The sequence below is a fragment of the Tetrao urogallus genome, assembly GCF_951394365.1.
Source record: "Tetrao urogallus genome assembly, chromosome: 20".
NCBI lineage: Eukaryota > Metazoa > Chordata > Aves > Galliformes > Phasianidae > Tetrao > Tetrao urogallus.
Window position 1 is genome coordinate 9,576,456 of NC_136833.1, and position 15,515 is coordinate 9,591,970.

At 44.8% G+C, this 15,515-nt stretch overlaps 1 protein-coding gene across 1 annotated transcript in view; it reads left to right on the forward strand.

Moving 5' to 3' along the window:
• SGSM2 (small G protein signaling modulator 2) overlaps positions 1–9,047 on the forward strand; it is a gene marked incomplete at both ends in the record, with an annotated part of 40,826 nt that extends 31,779 nt beyond the window's left edge. Inside the window, 11 exons of the mRNA XM_079544971.1 lie at positions 207–271; positions 716–861; positions 1,219–1,347; positions 2,936–3,118; positions 4,223–4,627; positions 5,448–5,572; positions 6,133–6,215; positions 6,693–6,802; positions 7,670–7,766; positions 8,204–8,371; positions 8,959–9,047. Coding sequence (XP_079401097.1) covers positions 207–271; positions 716–861; positions 1,219–1,347; positions 2,936–3,118; positions 4,223–4,627; positions 5,448–5,572; positions 6,133–6,215; positions 6,693–6,802; positions 7,670–7,766; positions 8,204–8,371; positions 8,959–9,047 — 1,600 coding nt within the window. The remainder of the gene's footprint in view (positions 1–206; positions 272–715; positions 862–1,218; positions 1,348–2,935; positions 3,119–4,222; positions 4,628–5,447; positions 5,573–6,132; positions 6,216–6,692; positions 6,803–7,669; positions 7,767–8,203; positions 8,372–8,958) is intronic.
• Positions 9,048–15,515: the final 6,468 nt, after the last annotated feature.

Here is a 15,515-nt window from a genome sequence, read left to right on the forward strand (position 1 = left end):
GTTGTAGCTAAAGGCACCAGATTAATCTGTTTGGAGCCAAAATTCTAGTGGGAATCTGCTTCTTAAAGTTTTATTTCTAGTTGTTCCTTAGCTAAATAAATCGTAGCGCAGCGAAAGAATCCCTGTGTGAAGATCATGGGGATCAGCAAGTTCACAATGGTTTGTGTCCCTGTGACCTAATGTGTTCCCATAATGTGTCTCTACAGGACTCCATTAAAGATGCTGTGTGAAGGCATGAAGAGGCAAATAGTTTCCAGAGCCTTTTATGGATGTAAGCAAAGCTTCTTAGATCCAGTCCTTGTGAGACCCATATGCTTACCTAGAAAAGATAATAGGTGTTTTAAAAAGGAGTCCAGACACAAACTTATTGTGAGTCAGATCAGCTCAGGACACTACATTGGTTGTGACACAAGTATCATAGCTTGGTAACTCAGTTATTTGTGGGTTTTAATATAGCAATGGGAGGAGCCGTGCTCAGTGCAGACAGTGTAACTTTGCACTGCTGTATAATGCTCTGCTTGGATTTTACTTGTCTGCGTAAGACTGATTTAATCTTTGGCTCCATCGCAATTCTTCAGTTCTATACAGTACAAATGCAAGTTTATTTCAGGTAGGAGCATCAGTGGCAATTTTAAAATGTCACAGCTTGATCCTGAAGAGGCTGCTGATATTATATAGCTCCTTCTATAAAAGTTCACCTCCTCCCCAACCGCAGGGCTTGCCTACTGCCGTCATTTGTCAACTGTGCGAACGCATCTGTCTGCCCTAGTGAACCACACCATTATCCCATCTGACAAGCCATCCAGCGCTGCAGGGGGCCTGACCAAAGAGGTCTGGAGCAAGTACCAGAAGGACAGAAAAGTAAGTCACAGAGTGCCTGTATGATGATTAAACTCGCTCCAATGTACTGGTGTGGTGAGCATGGCATCCCTTAGAATTGTTTGCAGGAAACATTAAAGGTGCTTCCTGGTCTTCCTAGGCTGACTTCTCATGGAAGGAAGTCGATTTTATCTTTTGCTTCTCTGATGACAGCAAAGTTATCAATGAAATCCAAAGCAATTGATCTCATGATGACTCTAATCTATTCAAATTAGATTGTTTTCATAAAAGACACACCTTTATTGAACTGGATTTATTAGTCTCTATAGTTGGAATTCACTATATATGAGCATGCCTGAGGAAAATAAAGATGTATTCTTTTTCTCCTAACTGCCGCAGAATTACAAGGAGCTGGAACTGCTAAGAAAAGTTTATTATGGTGGAGTACAGCATGAGATTCGAAAGGAAGTATGGCCATTCTTGTTAGGTCACTATAAATTTGGCATGGCCAAAAAAGAAATGGACCAGGTAAGTACAAATTTCTGGGGATAAGAATTATATTTGCATAACAAGTTTTGTTTTCTAAGTAGCTAAAGTGTTAGCTTTTATTACGGCTTAATATTCCAAAGGCAAAATGCTACCAAGTGACAGGTTAATTTGAAATAACTGCTCTATTTACATGATAGTGTCTTGTCTGTGTGAACCTCAGATGGAGCTGTTTGAATAGCTCAGATGGAAGTCAAGCCACAACTCATGAATTCTAGCCCCAGCTTTGTAGAGCACATGCATTTATACAGCTAGAACACGACAGATTTAACAAGAAGAGCTAAATACTGAGTCAGTATGTAAAAAAGGAATTACAGTAAATTTAGAAAGACATGTTGCAAGGTGTAAATAATTGAACTGCAGAATACGGGCTCCTACAGGCAGTTATTTTCCCTGAATTCGTTCCATACTGGTACAGCAGTGCTTCAAACCTTATCTGGAATTCTTATGAGCCACTCAACACCAGTAATAAGTAAAAGCAGTGACACACCTCAAAGAAGTGGACGCTACTGGATGCTAAATAAAGCATACAATTGAATCTGAGAGCCTATTAAGTGAAAAAGAAGGGAACAGTCATAACATCAGCACATATGGGAATCTTTTCATGTCCTTAACTGAAGTCATCATGGGTGATTGATCACCTTTGCCTTCTGATGGTATTTTTGCAGTCCGTCAGCATCTGAGGGACTCCAAAGCATGGCTGTCTTCCAGCCTTCCACTCACAGTTGTATTTTGTTGATGTATGACTCTGCAGCTACCTCAGGTGACAAGAAGCCTGCAGCTCTTGGCATGAATGCTCTGGTGGCCACTCCAACCAGCAGAGCCTGGAGCCACCTCACAACAGTGTTTGCTCTTGACAAGTGACAGAGTAGTGAAATTACTACGTGTCCTTTAACAGCTCAAGGGGGGGTTTGCCCTTGTTTTCAGCAGAAGCCAGCAGTGACAAAAAACAGTTTTATTGCTACAGGAACCAGAGTGGTTGGCTCTGACCATGTGCAGCGTACTATGCTATGTGAGCAGGGATCTCTACTATTCAGGACTCTGTTCCACCATGTAATTCTGTACAAGCAGATGTCAACAAACCTATGACCTGGAATTCATTGCAAGAGCTGTGTTAGAGGTGGAATAGAGGAGAAAAAAAAAAAGAAAAAATGGAAACAGAGATGTTAGGAATAATCCAACTAAAGCCAGCTATTGCTCCATCAGATTGCATTTGACTTGTGTGTAAGGTTTCACAATGGAAGTCAGTGACATCTTTAGCTCTTCCCTGAGTACTGGAGTGCTGTTGATATCAGACACAGGTATTTATATTAATCTTTTCTGGCATTTTCAGTGGTAGTTTATTCCCTGCAGTAAATATCCAACTGTCTTTCCTTTGCAACAGCTTACTGTTCCCGTGTCATTGTGTTTTTCAAGTGATTTGTGCTCTAGCAAGAGGGCCTCAGGACCCTTCAGGCTGTTTGAGATATTACATTTGCTTTAGTTCTCCCCTTCTGGCTTCTGTTTGTTTTTAATGCTGCCTTTCCAGGAGGACCAGCATTTCAGTATCTATCAGTCTGTCTGTCCACAGGTGGATGAAGAGATTGCTCTCCGATATCAGAAGGTTATGGCTGAGTGGAAGGCTTGTGAGGTCATCGTAAAGCAGCGAGAGAAGGAATCACATTCTGCCACGTTGGCCAAGTTTTCTTCGGGCAGCAGCATTGACAGCCATGTCCAGCGGCTGATTCACAGGGACTCCACCATCAGCAATGATGTAAGTGTGCTTCCCAGAACTTGTATGATGCAGGCTGTGTGTGTGTGTGTGGTGGGAGCTAATATGTGCACAGGATAACAGCACACAGATCGTCAGTCTGGAGCTGCTTAAATCCTATATGGAGCTTAAAGCAGTAGCCTCTCTGTGATACAGCAAAGAGCAGGTTTGTATTTTGGGTAATCTACAGCTGTTCTTGAGCAGAACCTCCCTAAGGGGCTCTAAGGTTCACCTGCTACAGGTCCTTCTCTCAGTAGTGGAATAGCCTTCTAGATCTCTTATTTGTGGGTCCTTTATCAAATTCAGCGCAGGAGCAGAAGACTGCTGCTGTTAAAAGCATATCTTTGATTCTGTCCTGTACATGATTGAGAAGTTGAGTGTAATTTATTTTGGGAGAGGGGATCTTTGTCAATGTAGATTAAGATGCTAAGCAGTGAAAAGGCAGACCTGAGTTTACACCTTGGTGAATAAGCAAGAAAGGAGTTTCTTGAGTATAGTCACATTGTTGAAAAGGAGAGCTTTCCTGTGGTTCCTGTGCCAAAAGCATCTCTGGGCATTTGCTACTTAAACAGACTTGAAATAGTTACCAGACACATATTGAAATAGTAACCTGATAGTTAACTGATTTCACTAAGGCAAGAGAGAATAGGCTCTCTTTAAAGGTGAGGTAAAGTATTTGCATTGTTCAAGTAATCTGAAGGCCAGTCTTGACTTCAACACTAGGTAAACTGAACTGAGGTATGTTGGTCCCCTTCAAGGATAACTTAGAATGGCCACAAGCTTTTAGCATTGGTGTTGCAAGTGGTGAAGCTTTACTGCTTTAAGAGGTTTTTCTAATTGAAGATTGTGAAAGGTGAGACATCATTGGAGGAGACAGACACAAAGTCATGAATTGGTGTTATTTTTAGACTTACGATTTCAGTATAAAGAATGAAGAGTTTTGCATGCATGGAAGCTCTATTAATTTTTGATCTTGTTCACTAAAGTAATGGAGTTATTTCACCCTTGTGGTTGGAGATTCGTTTGCTACATTCATGTTTACTGCTTCTCTCTTCTCCTCTGCTTTACCTGAATGTTTTTTTTTCCCCTTTCCTCATCCACCTTAAGGTCTTTATATCTGTAGATGAAACAGATTCAGCAGAACGAGACTCAAAATGTCAAGATGACCCAACTTTCACTGTGGTATCTGCCGACACACCGGCAGCAGTAGCTGCAGTAGAGCAGCAGTCTGTAGAGTTCGACTCCCCTGACTCTGGGTTGCCATCCTCACGGAACTACTCTGTGGCCTCAGGCATCCTGTCCAGTATTGATGATGGGCAGAGCGTCTCCTTTGAAGATGGGGCTGAAGAAGAAACCAGCGCTGACGTGGAAAGGACTGATCCAGACACAGCACCTATGCAGAAAGCCAAGTCAGCTGTGCTGCAGCCTCAGGCCTCAGTAGCAGAAGAGCAGGTGTGCTCCCAGGTGGATTATTTAATGGACGTTGCTTCTGTCTGTGCTGCATCTTACACAGTAAGTCACAACTTACATACCATCACCTCTCTTTTAATGGCAAGCACTTATATGAGATTTCAGATAGGATTTAACAGTGACAGTCTCAAACTAGAACTGCGTGTGGTGGGAGGATAATGGAGGATCTTTGCATTCTGATATTTTTGTCTAGATTTTGAGATGAACAGTTAAAAAATTTGTCTTTGAGTGGAATAGCAAGGAAAGAATGTGGTGCAGATCTAGTAGCTAAAAATTTTGATGGAGGATAGGACACCAATTATGAGATTTCAGTGTCACCTGTCATTGAACTCAAAGGGAAATCCCCATTTAATCAACTAAACAACCTACATCTAAAGACTCTACCATCTCCACTGGCATCACTGTCGACAGATTAGTAATTGAGGTTCTGTTTCTGTTTTGTTCTTGGGCCTGTTGAACTAGACATAACCCTTTGTAAAGAGCACAGGCTTGAGCCACTTACCAGTGAACTTACGTTCAGATTTTTAGTTTTTGGTGGTAATTGAGTAGTTCTGTGCTCTCCAAAATCCTAAGTATAATTTTACTTTTTCTGGTTTGTTGATTCTTAAGAGTGAATCAGTGCCTGGGGCTGTTCAAAGCTCAGTTACAGCCACTGCTGATGGATATCCTCCTCCTTAGTGCCACTGAGGCAGTGATCAGTTGGAGTCAAACCCGAGTTGTGGAGAGGAGAAAAAGACATGAACTCTTCTACAGCTCCATGCTCCCTGCTTATCATCACTATCTAAATGAAATCTGTCTAAAAGTGATATAACATCCTGCATCTGACTGAACAGCAGATCTAACTTGAACTTTTCTCTTATAGATAGAATTACTGGACACTGTTGCCTTAAATTTGCACAGAATTGATAAGGATGTCCAGAGGTGTGACCGGAATTACTGGTATTTTACTGCTGATAATCTGGAAAAACTCCGCAATGTTATGTGCAGGTAGGACAGCTTGTAAAGTGCATTACTTTTCACATCTGTCATAAGCCATAAAATATATTAGCCTGTAAAAAAATCTTATTTACTAATTTAAAAGAGTGTGAAAGAAGAAGGAATGGTAAGTTAGAAAGTGTAGATACAACAGATGGCTCAGGTTGGGAATGCAGACTTGAGAAGTCTTGTTTCTGCCTCATGAGACAGACCCCAGAGCCCATCGGCCACTTTGGACTGTTCCCTTAATGTACCACTGGTTTCCTACTCATGCAGGTAATATATCCGTACTGTAATGGGGTCCTGTGAAGATGAACAGATGCAGTGTTGAGGGATGTCTACTGGAGTAGACAGGAAGGAGGTCTTCAGATCAAACAGAAGTACTGCCGTTTTGTACTAATGAGTTGGAAAAACAGAACTGTCAGAAAATTTCTAAACCTTAACATTATTTTTATGGAACATCACGCTTCCCAGAGGAGTTGGGTCTTACATGCAAGACAAAGCCTTGAGGTGTAGGCAAAGCAAGAGGATTTTTTTAATCCTGTTATCTCTTGTGTTTCTTCTTTCTGCAGTTATGTTTGGGAGCACCTAGAAGTTGGTTATGTCCAAGGCATGTGTGACCTCCTGGCTCCTTTGATGGTTATACTCGACAATGGTAGGAAGGGTTTTCTTTTGGAACATAGTATTTTTTGGGAGACCTCTTTATAACTGCTGTTTTCGAGGCATGTTTTAAGTAATGCTAGCTCATTAGGAAGAACCAAGCTCTTACCTGCATTTTCTCTAGGTGAGGTTGTTGCTGAAATGACAGTCCTGAGTATATCAGGGATTACCTGCTTAATGACCAACTTCCAGATTAAATTTTACTAGACTTTCAAATCAGCCGTGTTCCTGCAGCTGCTGAAGAAGGAAGCTTAACCTCAAGCTGTGTTGTTTAGAAGCATGGCTAAGAAAAGTGGTCCAGATTCTACTGTCTTCCATTTCATCTAAATGCTGATGATGGGGATAGGGGACAGAAAAGGGGAAAAGCCTTTCTTTTTTTTTTTTTCGGCCCTGCTGTACATTAGTTTGGATCAAGGAAGTCAGAAGACTTGCAACAATTAAGTGTTCTGCATTATATGTACTGTACCTGCAGACCAACTGGCTTACAGCTGCTTCAGCCACCTGATGAAAAGGATGAGCCAGAACTTCCCCAACGGAGGTGCTATGGACACACACTTTGCCAACATGCGGTCTCTAATCCAAGTGAGTCTTTCTGAATCCTATTTAAATGAAGTTGAGGTTGTTTCAGAGGCTGAGGGCTGCCATGATGCCATAGTGAAAGACAGGACCTCCGCTGATGGGTTCCTGGCCATCTGGTACTTTGGAGCTGGGGAAGATACTTATGCACCCCAAGCTGATTTCCTGCTTCTCAGGGGGCAGCAGTTGCTGTCACAATAAAGAGTATGTGTTACAGCAGGTCAGTTCAGGTTAACCTGACAGAGCTCCTCAGACTTCTGCCTCCATTACAGCAGCTGCACCATGGAAGGACTCACATTTGTGGCTCAGTCCAGCTGTAACTGAAGTCAGGGAGTCGCATTAATATCCATTCCTACATTGCTTTGGGAAGAGAAAACACTGATATTTGTGGGAAAAAAAGAAATTACAGATTTATAGACTATAGCTTTATTTGTGCTTACACAATATGCTTACTGAATGGTTTTTGGTTGCGAGAATTATCTGGATAAGCCATTATTTGGTTTCATAGGTGGTAAATTAAAAAAAAAAAATTACATTTATAATGAAAGCAGAGATTCGTTTAATGAAGAAGAGAGTCAGGGTGGAAAACACAAGCAGCAAATGCAGCTGCAGCATTTCTGTTGAGAAGCAAAAGCAAGACAAGAGGATGGCACCCTCATTATCTGGCTGTACTACACATTTCAGACATCTATCAGACATCTGGCAAGTTTGGGGCAGCTACACCACTGGCATTTTACAAATGCATAATAAAGGCAGCTGCTCAGAATAACTATAGGATCAGCTGATAAAGAGCAGCACAAGACTTCAGCCTCTAACACCTCTGATCCTGGCTACTTTCAGACAAGGTACCGACATCTGATGTTTTACTTTTAGATTCTAGACTCGGAGCTTTTTGAACTGATGCATCAGAATGGGGATTACACTCACTTTTACTTCTGCTATCGCTGGTTCCTGCTGGACTTTAAAAGAGGTAATAATGTTTTATGCCTGTGGAGTTATGCAAAACTGAGTGTACCTATGTCTGGCTGTAGCAAAATGTTTTTATGAGGGACAACTCAGTAGCTGTTGGACTCTGCTGAGCGACGTACTTTCTATACTAGGAGGACCTCTGCTATGCACTCAGACTCAGAGCCTGTCACGTAGCCCTAACTGCAGCACGTGGGCCCACCTGGGCATCTTTTGGGGTTAAGTCACACCACTACACCTACGCTCTTTCTTAATTTTCAGTTGCCATACCTGCACTGATAAATGACAGAAGTTGGCTGGAGTAGAAAGGGAGAGGGAAAAGGAGGCGTTATCACATGCAATTATTTTCTGCATAAGGCCTGAAAGACATCATAGAGAGGGGTGGGGAGAAATGGTCAATTTGAATAATCAGATGCTCTTGTAATGTTTATTCCCATTCAGAATTGTTGTACGAGGATGTATTTACAGTGTGGGAAGTAATTTGGGCTGCAAAGCACATCTCTTCAGAACATTTTGTCCTTTTCATTGCCTTAGCACTTGTGGAAGTTTACCGAGAGATTATCCGTGATAACAACATGGACTTCACCGATATCATCAAGTTTTTTAATGGTAAGAGACATATTTTAGGAAAGACGTTGCGATAAACAGCAAGTGGCCGCAGTCTGCTGCTCTCCCTTACTCTGACAAACCATCTGCAGTTGTTCAGTGTCCCTGCTGTTGTGAAAGCCCCTGTTCATTTAAGTTGAGAATCTCTTACTGCTTCAGTCACATTGCTTTCCATGTGCATGAAGAGCTCAGATTTTCATGTACTTGCTGAAGATCCAACCTGCCCCACAAACAGCAGTGCCTGTTTTCCTAAAAGGTTCTGTACCTTTATGTTTTTAGAGCCCAAGAGGGCTGTTCCCAGGCACAGGTGGGTACCAACCTCCCATTCCTGTTCTGTGGTCATAAGGGACTGTGATTTTTTGCGGCAAGAGAACTGACACCTGAAGGATTAGCTTTTGGTGCCAGGACCTGTGGCTCTAAGGGATTCATTTACTTATTCTTCTTTAATTCTAAAAACCTAAATCACTGCCAATACTTCTGTTCTGGTGCTCATGTAACATTAATTAATCAATGCTAACATGACAGCAGTATCAATACTAGAGAAATGTTCCTGCCATGGACAGTTAAAAATGGTTGTCTGTGTCTTTTAGAAATGGCAGAACATCACAATGCCCAGGAAATACTGAGGATAGCAAGAGACCTTGTCTACAAAGTGCAGACATTGATTGAAAATAAGTGATCATTGTGGGCCTTGCTGTGAGCTACTGGATGGAGCATTTCTTGCACTGTAACTTCAAAATGGTGTTCTAATTGCATCTTCCATGTAATGTAATAAATAACCAGATTTGTAATACTTTTAAAAATGAACTTTTCCTTCACCACAGGGAGTTTGTGTTTAATAGTCCTTGTTACACTCAACTTTGTATTTCAGAACAGAATCTTTTTGCATTCTCTTATTTCTCTCTCTCTAGAAGACTGTCTCCTTACATAACTGAGATACTAAAAAGGGGGTATTTGACATATTAGAAGATTTATATTTTGACTTACTGCACCTTTTGTGCTCTGCCAGAATTTTTTGAAGAGGTAAGGCCTGATCTGCTAGAAGTGGGGCAAGCACTGATCTGGGTCCATGGAAGAGCACATTTGTGGGCTCAGTTCACAGACTCTCTCTTGAACATGGAAGAGAAATGCATACGTAGATCCTGTTGCTAAAACATTCATACTTACATTCAGAATACTTAGCAAGTAAAATAAGATTAACAACTGGGAGAATAGCCTTACAGTAAGTAACAGGGTTAAAGATGAGCAGTGAAGACCTGGCAGTGCTGGCTAGAAACATTGGTTAGCCTTTGCTGCCTCGCTCATGCTGGTGAGTGTTCATGGCCTACATATGCCATAAACTTGCCCTTATTTTACTTTGCAAACTTACTTGGCAAGTACTCCCAGATGACAAATCCGCCTAATATAGCTCAGGTTAACACAGCTTAAGCACATAGAAACAGTTTCCTTGCTCATGTTAGCAAATCCCACGCTCTTTGTGTCTGTGCAGAGTCCCATAAAGTTCAGGTCCTACTTACAGAGCAGACACTGCACAGCCTCGCCTCCTCCTGTTCATTTACTGCAGACTACTGACCTCCTCCTCCCCCCTGCTCTGGGAGGACTTCCCTTGGGATCCTGCAAACACAAACCAGGCATTTGTTAACTCAAGCAAGTCTTGGTACTTGCCAGATTAAGCAGTAGAAATTGTTGCACAGGATCCATTTTACTGTCATGCTGTGCTGGTTTGTAGAGCTGCCCCTGCACATGCTGTGGCAGTTCTGTGCCTCTTCTGTTTGTGCTTGGCTGCATGCTTCCAGTAGCAGTGTGTATTTTAACCCATCTTCTATAGAGAGCAAAAGTGACTTGGCTGGGGCTCAGCCGTGGAGCTGTCTGTTGCTATCCTAGCACTTCATCACACTATATAAAATTTATCACCTGTACTCTTACTGCTTTCCTAGCATGTGTTGTATTTAGGTGTATCTCTGTGTCAGCCAGAGAGAGGAAGGGAGCAGCTTTTTACTAATGGCATTAGCTGTAGATTTCATGGATTGGTGTGACCTGTGCTCCCAGAAAACTCAGTGTGTCCATTTTAAGTATTCCTGCCTTTGCTACTGAATCTCAGTGATAAAGTTTGATTTTTTTCCCTTTTTAAAACATCATTCAGAGCAGGCTGGGTTACACAGCTTTGTTTCCATTGAGCCTCCCAGGCTGTCATCAAAAGCAGCTGTCAACTCAGATGAGCTTCTAAAATCAGATTTTAGTAAAACAGGCGTAGGGAATCAAATTACTCTGTCCAAAGACTTCAGCCCTGGCTGGTGACTCCCCTCCTATTACCACACAAGTAGTGAGCAGTTCCTCCTGCTTTTGCAATAGATGTGTAATGCCTTTAGGTCCTACTGAGCTGAACGTTGCTTGCACAAGCAAGAGGAAGATTTGATTCTACAAGTGTCATCTGTGCTTAGTTCTCTTTTTATGACTGAAGTAAAATAAAAATAATAAATACTATTCCAAAAGGGGGCATTAAAAAAAATAGGCAGCACATTTTTTTAACTAATAATCGAGCGCTTAAAGTGGTCTCTGAACATTCGATGGGAGGGTAAAGTAAAACACGTTTGTCTCTGCCCTCATTTCCACACTGCCAGGTGTCACTCAGGTGCTGCCCCAAAGCCAGACTGTGACCCCAGCAGTGCAGGCAGCACCACGTGGGTCCCCCGTCACTGCAGCAGAACCAACCTGCAGCTCTGCACACTCAGTCACAGCGCAGAAGTGAGAACAGATGAGCCTACAGAACTCTGAAAAAAGGTGCAGAGGAGGAGGGTTAGAAGGAAACCCCCTCCCTGTGCATAACGTGCTAAAGTAATAACAGTGGGAATGGGAGGAGGAGGAAAGCTGTGATTGATAAGCTGTACTCCTCACCCACCACACGTCCAGCAGTTAGAGCGCACTCAGGATGAGAAGCCAAGAAGTTGTACTGCAGGCATGCTCACAGTCTGACCTCACCATTACAGCTGCACGGCACGCTTCTCACAGGGCAGAGCATGGCTGCTGAAAGGTCTGAAAACGCTTCAGTTTGTGCCTGCCTGTTGTCTGAAGAGTGAAGTACTAAAAAAAATGAGCAAAAAAGCCCTCCAATATACAGAGCCTGAGGAAATGATGTAAGAAATAAAACTGCACTATTTTTCTTTGTTGGGAATGTACTATACAAATCTATTTAAAAAATATCTGCAAAATTTGTTGTATTTGTTACAATGTTCTGTCTAGTTGTATTTTATGAATATTGTGTATTAACTTATTTTTGTCAAGAGCAGACTATTCTCTTTATTGCTCAATTATGTTTAAATGTAACATATAAATAAATACTTACTGTCGAGGCATTCTGTGGAGATCTTTGGAAACAATTTCTCAGCCCAAAGGGACCTTCAGAGACAGAACAGGGAGCCTTGGGGACAGGCTGTCTGTAAGGAGAGCGGGATGCACAATTAACATTTCTGTGATGAGCACACAAAGGCTTTGCACTAAGCAGCATTTCTGAAGGTCGCTGCCGAGCAGCTGCTCACGGCCCTTACGTGACTTCCAGCACAGATGTAAGTCACACACGGAGCCCAGCAGGCGCTGAGCTGCAGCCAGCGCAGCCTTGGAGGAGTGTGAACAGAGTAGGCCTGCGACAAGTGCTAAAAAATAACAGTCTCAGGCCTGATCGTGCTGCAGCTAACGTTAAAAAAATCTATCCTGGAAGCCCAGCAGTGCTGTTAGATCCTCCTCCATCACTCCCTGTTTGTCCTCCAAAGCCCCCAGAAGACTCCTCCTGCAGTTCCTGTCCCTCTCCCCAAGCTCGTTGCTGCTCATCTGCTGCCATCAGGTTTGGCAGAGATCGTGCTTCCACATTTTCAGGCAACCTTCGTTTGTGTTTCTGCTGGGAGCTCTGCCCAGAGGTGACTCCCACAGAGCAAAGGAGAGCTTTCCCAACCCACTGCCTGGGCAGCCAGAAGCACCAACAGCCTCTGGCTGCAGCGCACGCAGTCCCTCAGCCATCGCTGCTGGCTGTTAGAGCTGTTAACCACGTATTCACCCTCACACAAGAACATAAGCCCTCTGAAATGGATCTGGGGACACGTTGGCTTAAACGATCTTCCAGTGCTTGTGTCCTTCACCTTCAACTTGTCACTTTGCTTTCTTTTCTACAGGGCCTTTTTAGTACCAGCATCCCCCTCACGCACCCCAAGCACTCTTCTGCAAGCTCTCAGAAGCTTTTGAGCTAGATATTCCGACTAAGAAAGCTGTCCCCCAAAGCTGCAGAGTCCCTGCAGCAATCAGAATTCATTTCAGCAAAACGCAGCATCCCAGACAAGTTTCATCACACTGAAACTCTCACTGCTACCCACTGCTAGCAGAAAGAAAAAAAAAAAAAAACACAACAAAAAAAGCCCACAGATCTCCCCTGCTTCCTGCTCTCTTTTCTGTAAACCAGACTCAGCCCGAGCAGCCTGCTTGGTTAAGTTTCACTGTCTCCAGTCTACCACTCATTTTGCCAAACACAGCAACCTGGGCCCTTAAAGTTCACTGCCACATCTCACTGCAGCCTGTTAAGTCAGCCCCAGGTCTGCCTTCCACCTTCAGAAGCTCTACCCATCTAGAAATGCTGTACAGTTTCACAAGCAAAATTAAAAAAACTAGCAAAAAAAACAAAAGCAATAAAACAGCAAAACTTCCTCCAGCTCCCAAAGAACCTCTGACATCGCTGCCTTCAGCAGGAACACCTCCCCAGCACCAGCCCTCAGCACCACAGCCACCTTTGGATGAGCTGCCTGCCACAGCTGGGCCCACAGATCCATTTCCTTCCGATGGTCTCCCAGAGGATCTCCCTGCCCCTCCCAAACAGCTCCAAAGATGACTCTGAGGAGGCTGAGACTGGGGGTGTTCAGAGGCTTTGTGACTATTTCTGATCCACAAAACCTCCCAGCACCCAGGCACAGTCCTGACACCACTCGGAGCAGCAGCCCAGCACGTACCCATGCAATTCAGAGGAAACAAGCAAGCAAGAGACAATGCTCTGTGCCTCAGGCCTCAGCCAAGCACTGCTGCCATTAACAGCTCCCCTCCACAGCTTTTAAAAATTCCTAGGAGGGCGAGAACAAGCAGTGAAATAAGCAATGATGGAAGAGCTCTGCCTCACCTGGCACACCAGGTATGCATTACAGCAGTGCAACCATGGCACTGTGACATGGAAGAAAGCAAGCCCAGGCAGTTCCCAGCACACCTCAGCAATACCACTTTTGATATAACGGAGTTTTGCATTATTTTTAAGCCTTAAGTTTTTCATTTGATTCTGATGTATGCTTGGACATAACAGTTGCTACCCCTCTGTGAGGTTTTATGAACTTACAAGCCCCTGCACTGTGCTGCTAATCAAGTGTCATAGTAATTGCAGCTGCTGGCTTCTGCGAGCCCAGCCAAGCCTGCTGTCCACACAGGTGCAGTTGAGGCAGCATCAGGTGGCACAGCTGAACAATCACCAGCACAACTTTGAATCCTGCTGCATTTGGTTTTTCATCCCAAAAAGCCACTGTTTCCCTTTTCAGAATGTTTTAGTTGGATCTACTGTAAGATCTGACCAGAGAACCAATTCTAAGCACTGAGATGAAAAGTATTCTGCACATAAAGCATGTAGACAAGAGAGGGGACAGGTCATTTCATACCCATAGGAGCAAATTACTGGGATACCCTGACTATCTAATAGCACCTAATTAACCAAACTCAGTGTTGGCACCTCCTGAAGCTAGCAGGCAGGCTAAAAAACAGCACAGTGATGTCTGAGCAAAAGGCCCTTATGAGCAGTTCAGAAATAAACTTGGGTGTAATTAAGAGCATTTGAGAGAATGGTACCCCATGTGCACACAGCTGGAGCAGTGTGGTGTGACCTGGCTTACCTGGCTCTCAGTCTGCGCTCAAAGGACCCAGGAGGCTTTTCTCAAAACCTGAGACATCCAACTTGCTGATCTGCAGGAGAGAGCATTCAAATCTCAGCTAGGTGAAGCAGGTTTAGCCAAGCTGCATTTCCAGTTCCTCATCTCACAGGCATGGATGCTGCAGAGCCCCTCTCCCAGAGCACCCGCAAGGAGCACCCCCAGCCCAGCGCTGGATGGCGCCGTCCCCAGGAGCCAAAGCCTCACCTGGCACACGTGGTCACAGCGCCGATGGCATCATCGGCCAGCCTTCCCCCTTCGACAGGCATTACATTTCTTCTTCTATATTTCTACATCTTCTTTAAAGGATACCAGTAAATTAATGCTGCTTTGCTGATCAGTGTTCGAGTAATATCGATTTTCCAAGTTTTGATACTCTCTGGGGCCGGAAAGGAGCGGTCGCTCCCAGCCGAGAGCAGCACAGCACGGCCGGCCCGGAGCAGCAGGAGCAGCGCCGGGCTCAGCCTTGCGGCGGCTCTGCAGCTGATGAGCAACGGCACAACGTTGAGGAGAAGACTGAGAGAAAAGTCTGCGTAATTAGAAAGTGACAAAGGAAGCGAAACATTTGCATGCAAAGCGCGAGGATGGAAGGCAGAATCCCGCATTTCGCTTCTCCCCGCGGCCGCCGTTACGGGAGCGGCCGCCTTTTGCAAGCGGCCCCGCCTGCTCGGATCCCGGCGGCAGCGCTCCGCCGCAGCCGCGCACGGAAACGATCCGTGTTTGCTTTGCAGCTCGCACGGCACGCGCGGCTCCCGCAGCGCGGCTCTGTCGGAACGGCGCGATGCTTCCCGCACGGCTCGCGGTGCCGCTCCGCTGCGCTGCCCTTCACCTCGCGGCACCGCCGGCTGCTCCCCGCCCGGGGCTCCGCGGGAGCTCCCACCGCAGGGCAGCTCGGCCCGCAGCGCCGAACGCAGACGCGAAAACACCTGCGGCTGCCCGGGCCTTCTGCTGGCACGGCCGCGCTGAGCGCAGCTGCACGCACGGGGCGGGCCCGGTGCCGGGTGCCCGGTGCTCTGAGCTCTGTGCCCGGTGCCGCCCGGGAGCACAACGCGGCCATCCGGGGAGGGCCGGAGCCTCAGAGCTGCTCGGGAGAAGCCCCGTTCTCTTTTTTAATGTGGCACGGTGACCAGTAACTAAGATTATTCAACAACAGAAGAGATTTCTTGTAAACTTTGTATTTATTGATTTTTTTTTTTTTGGGACAA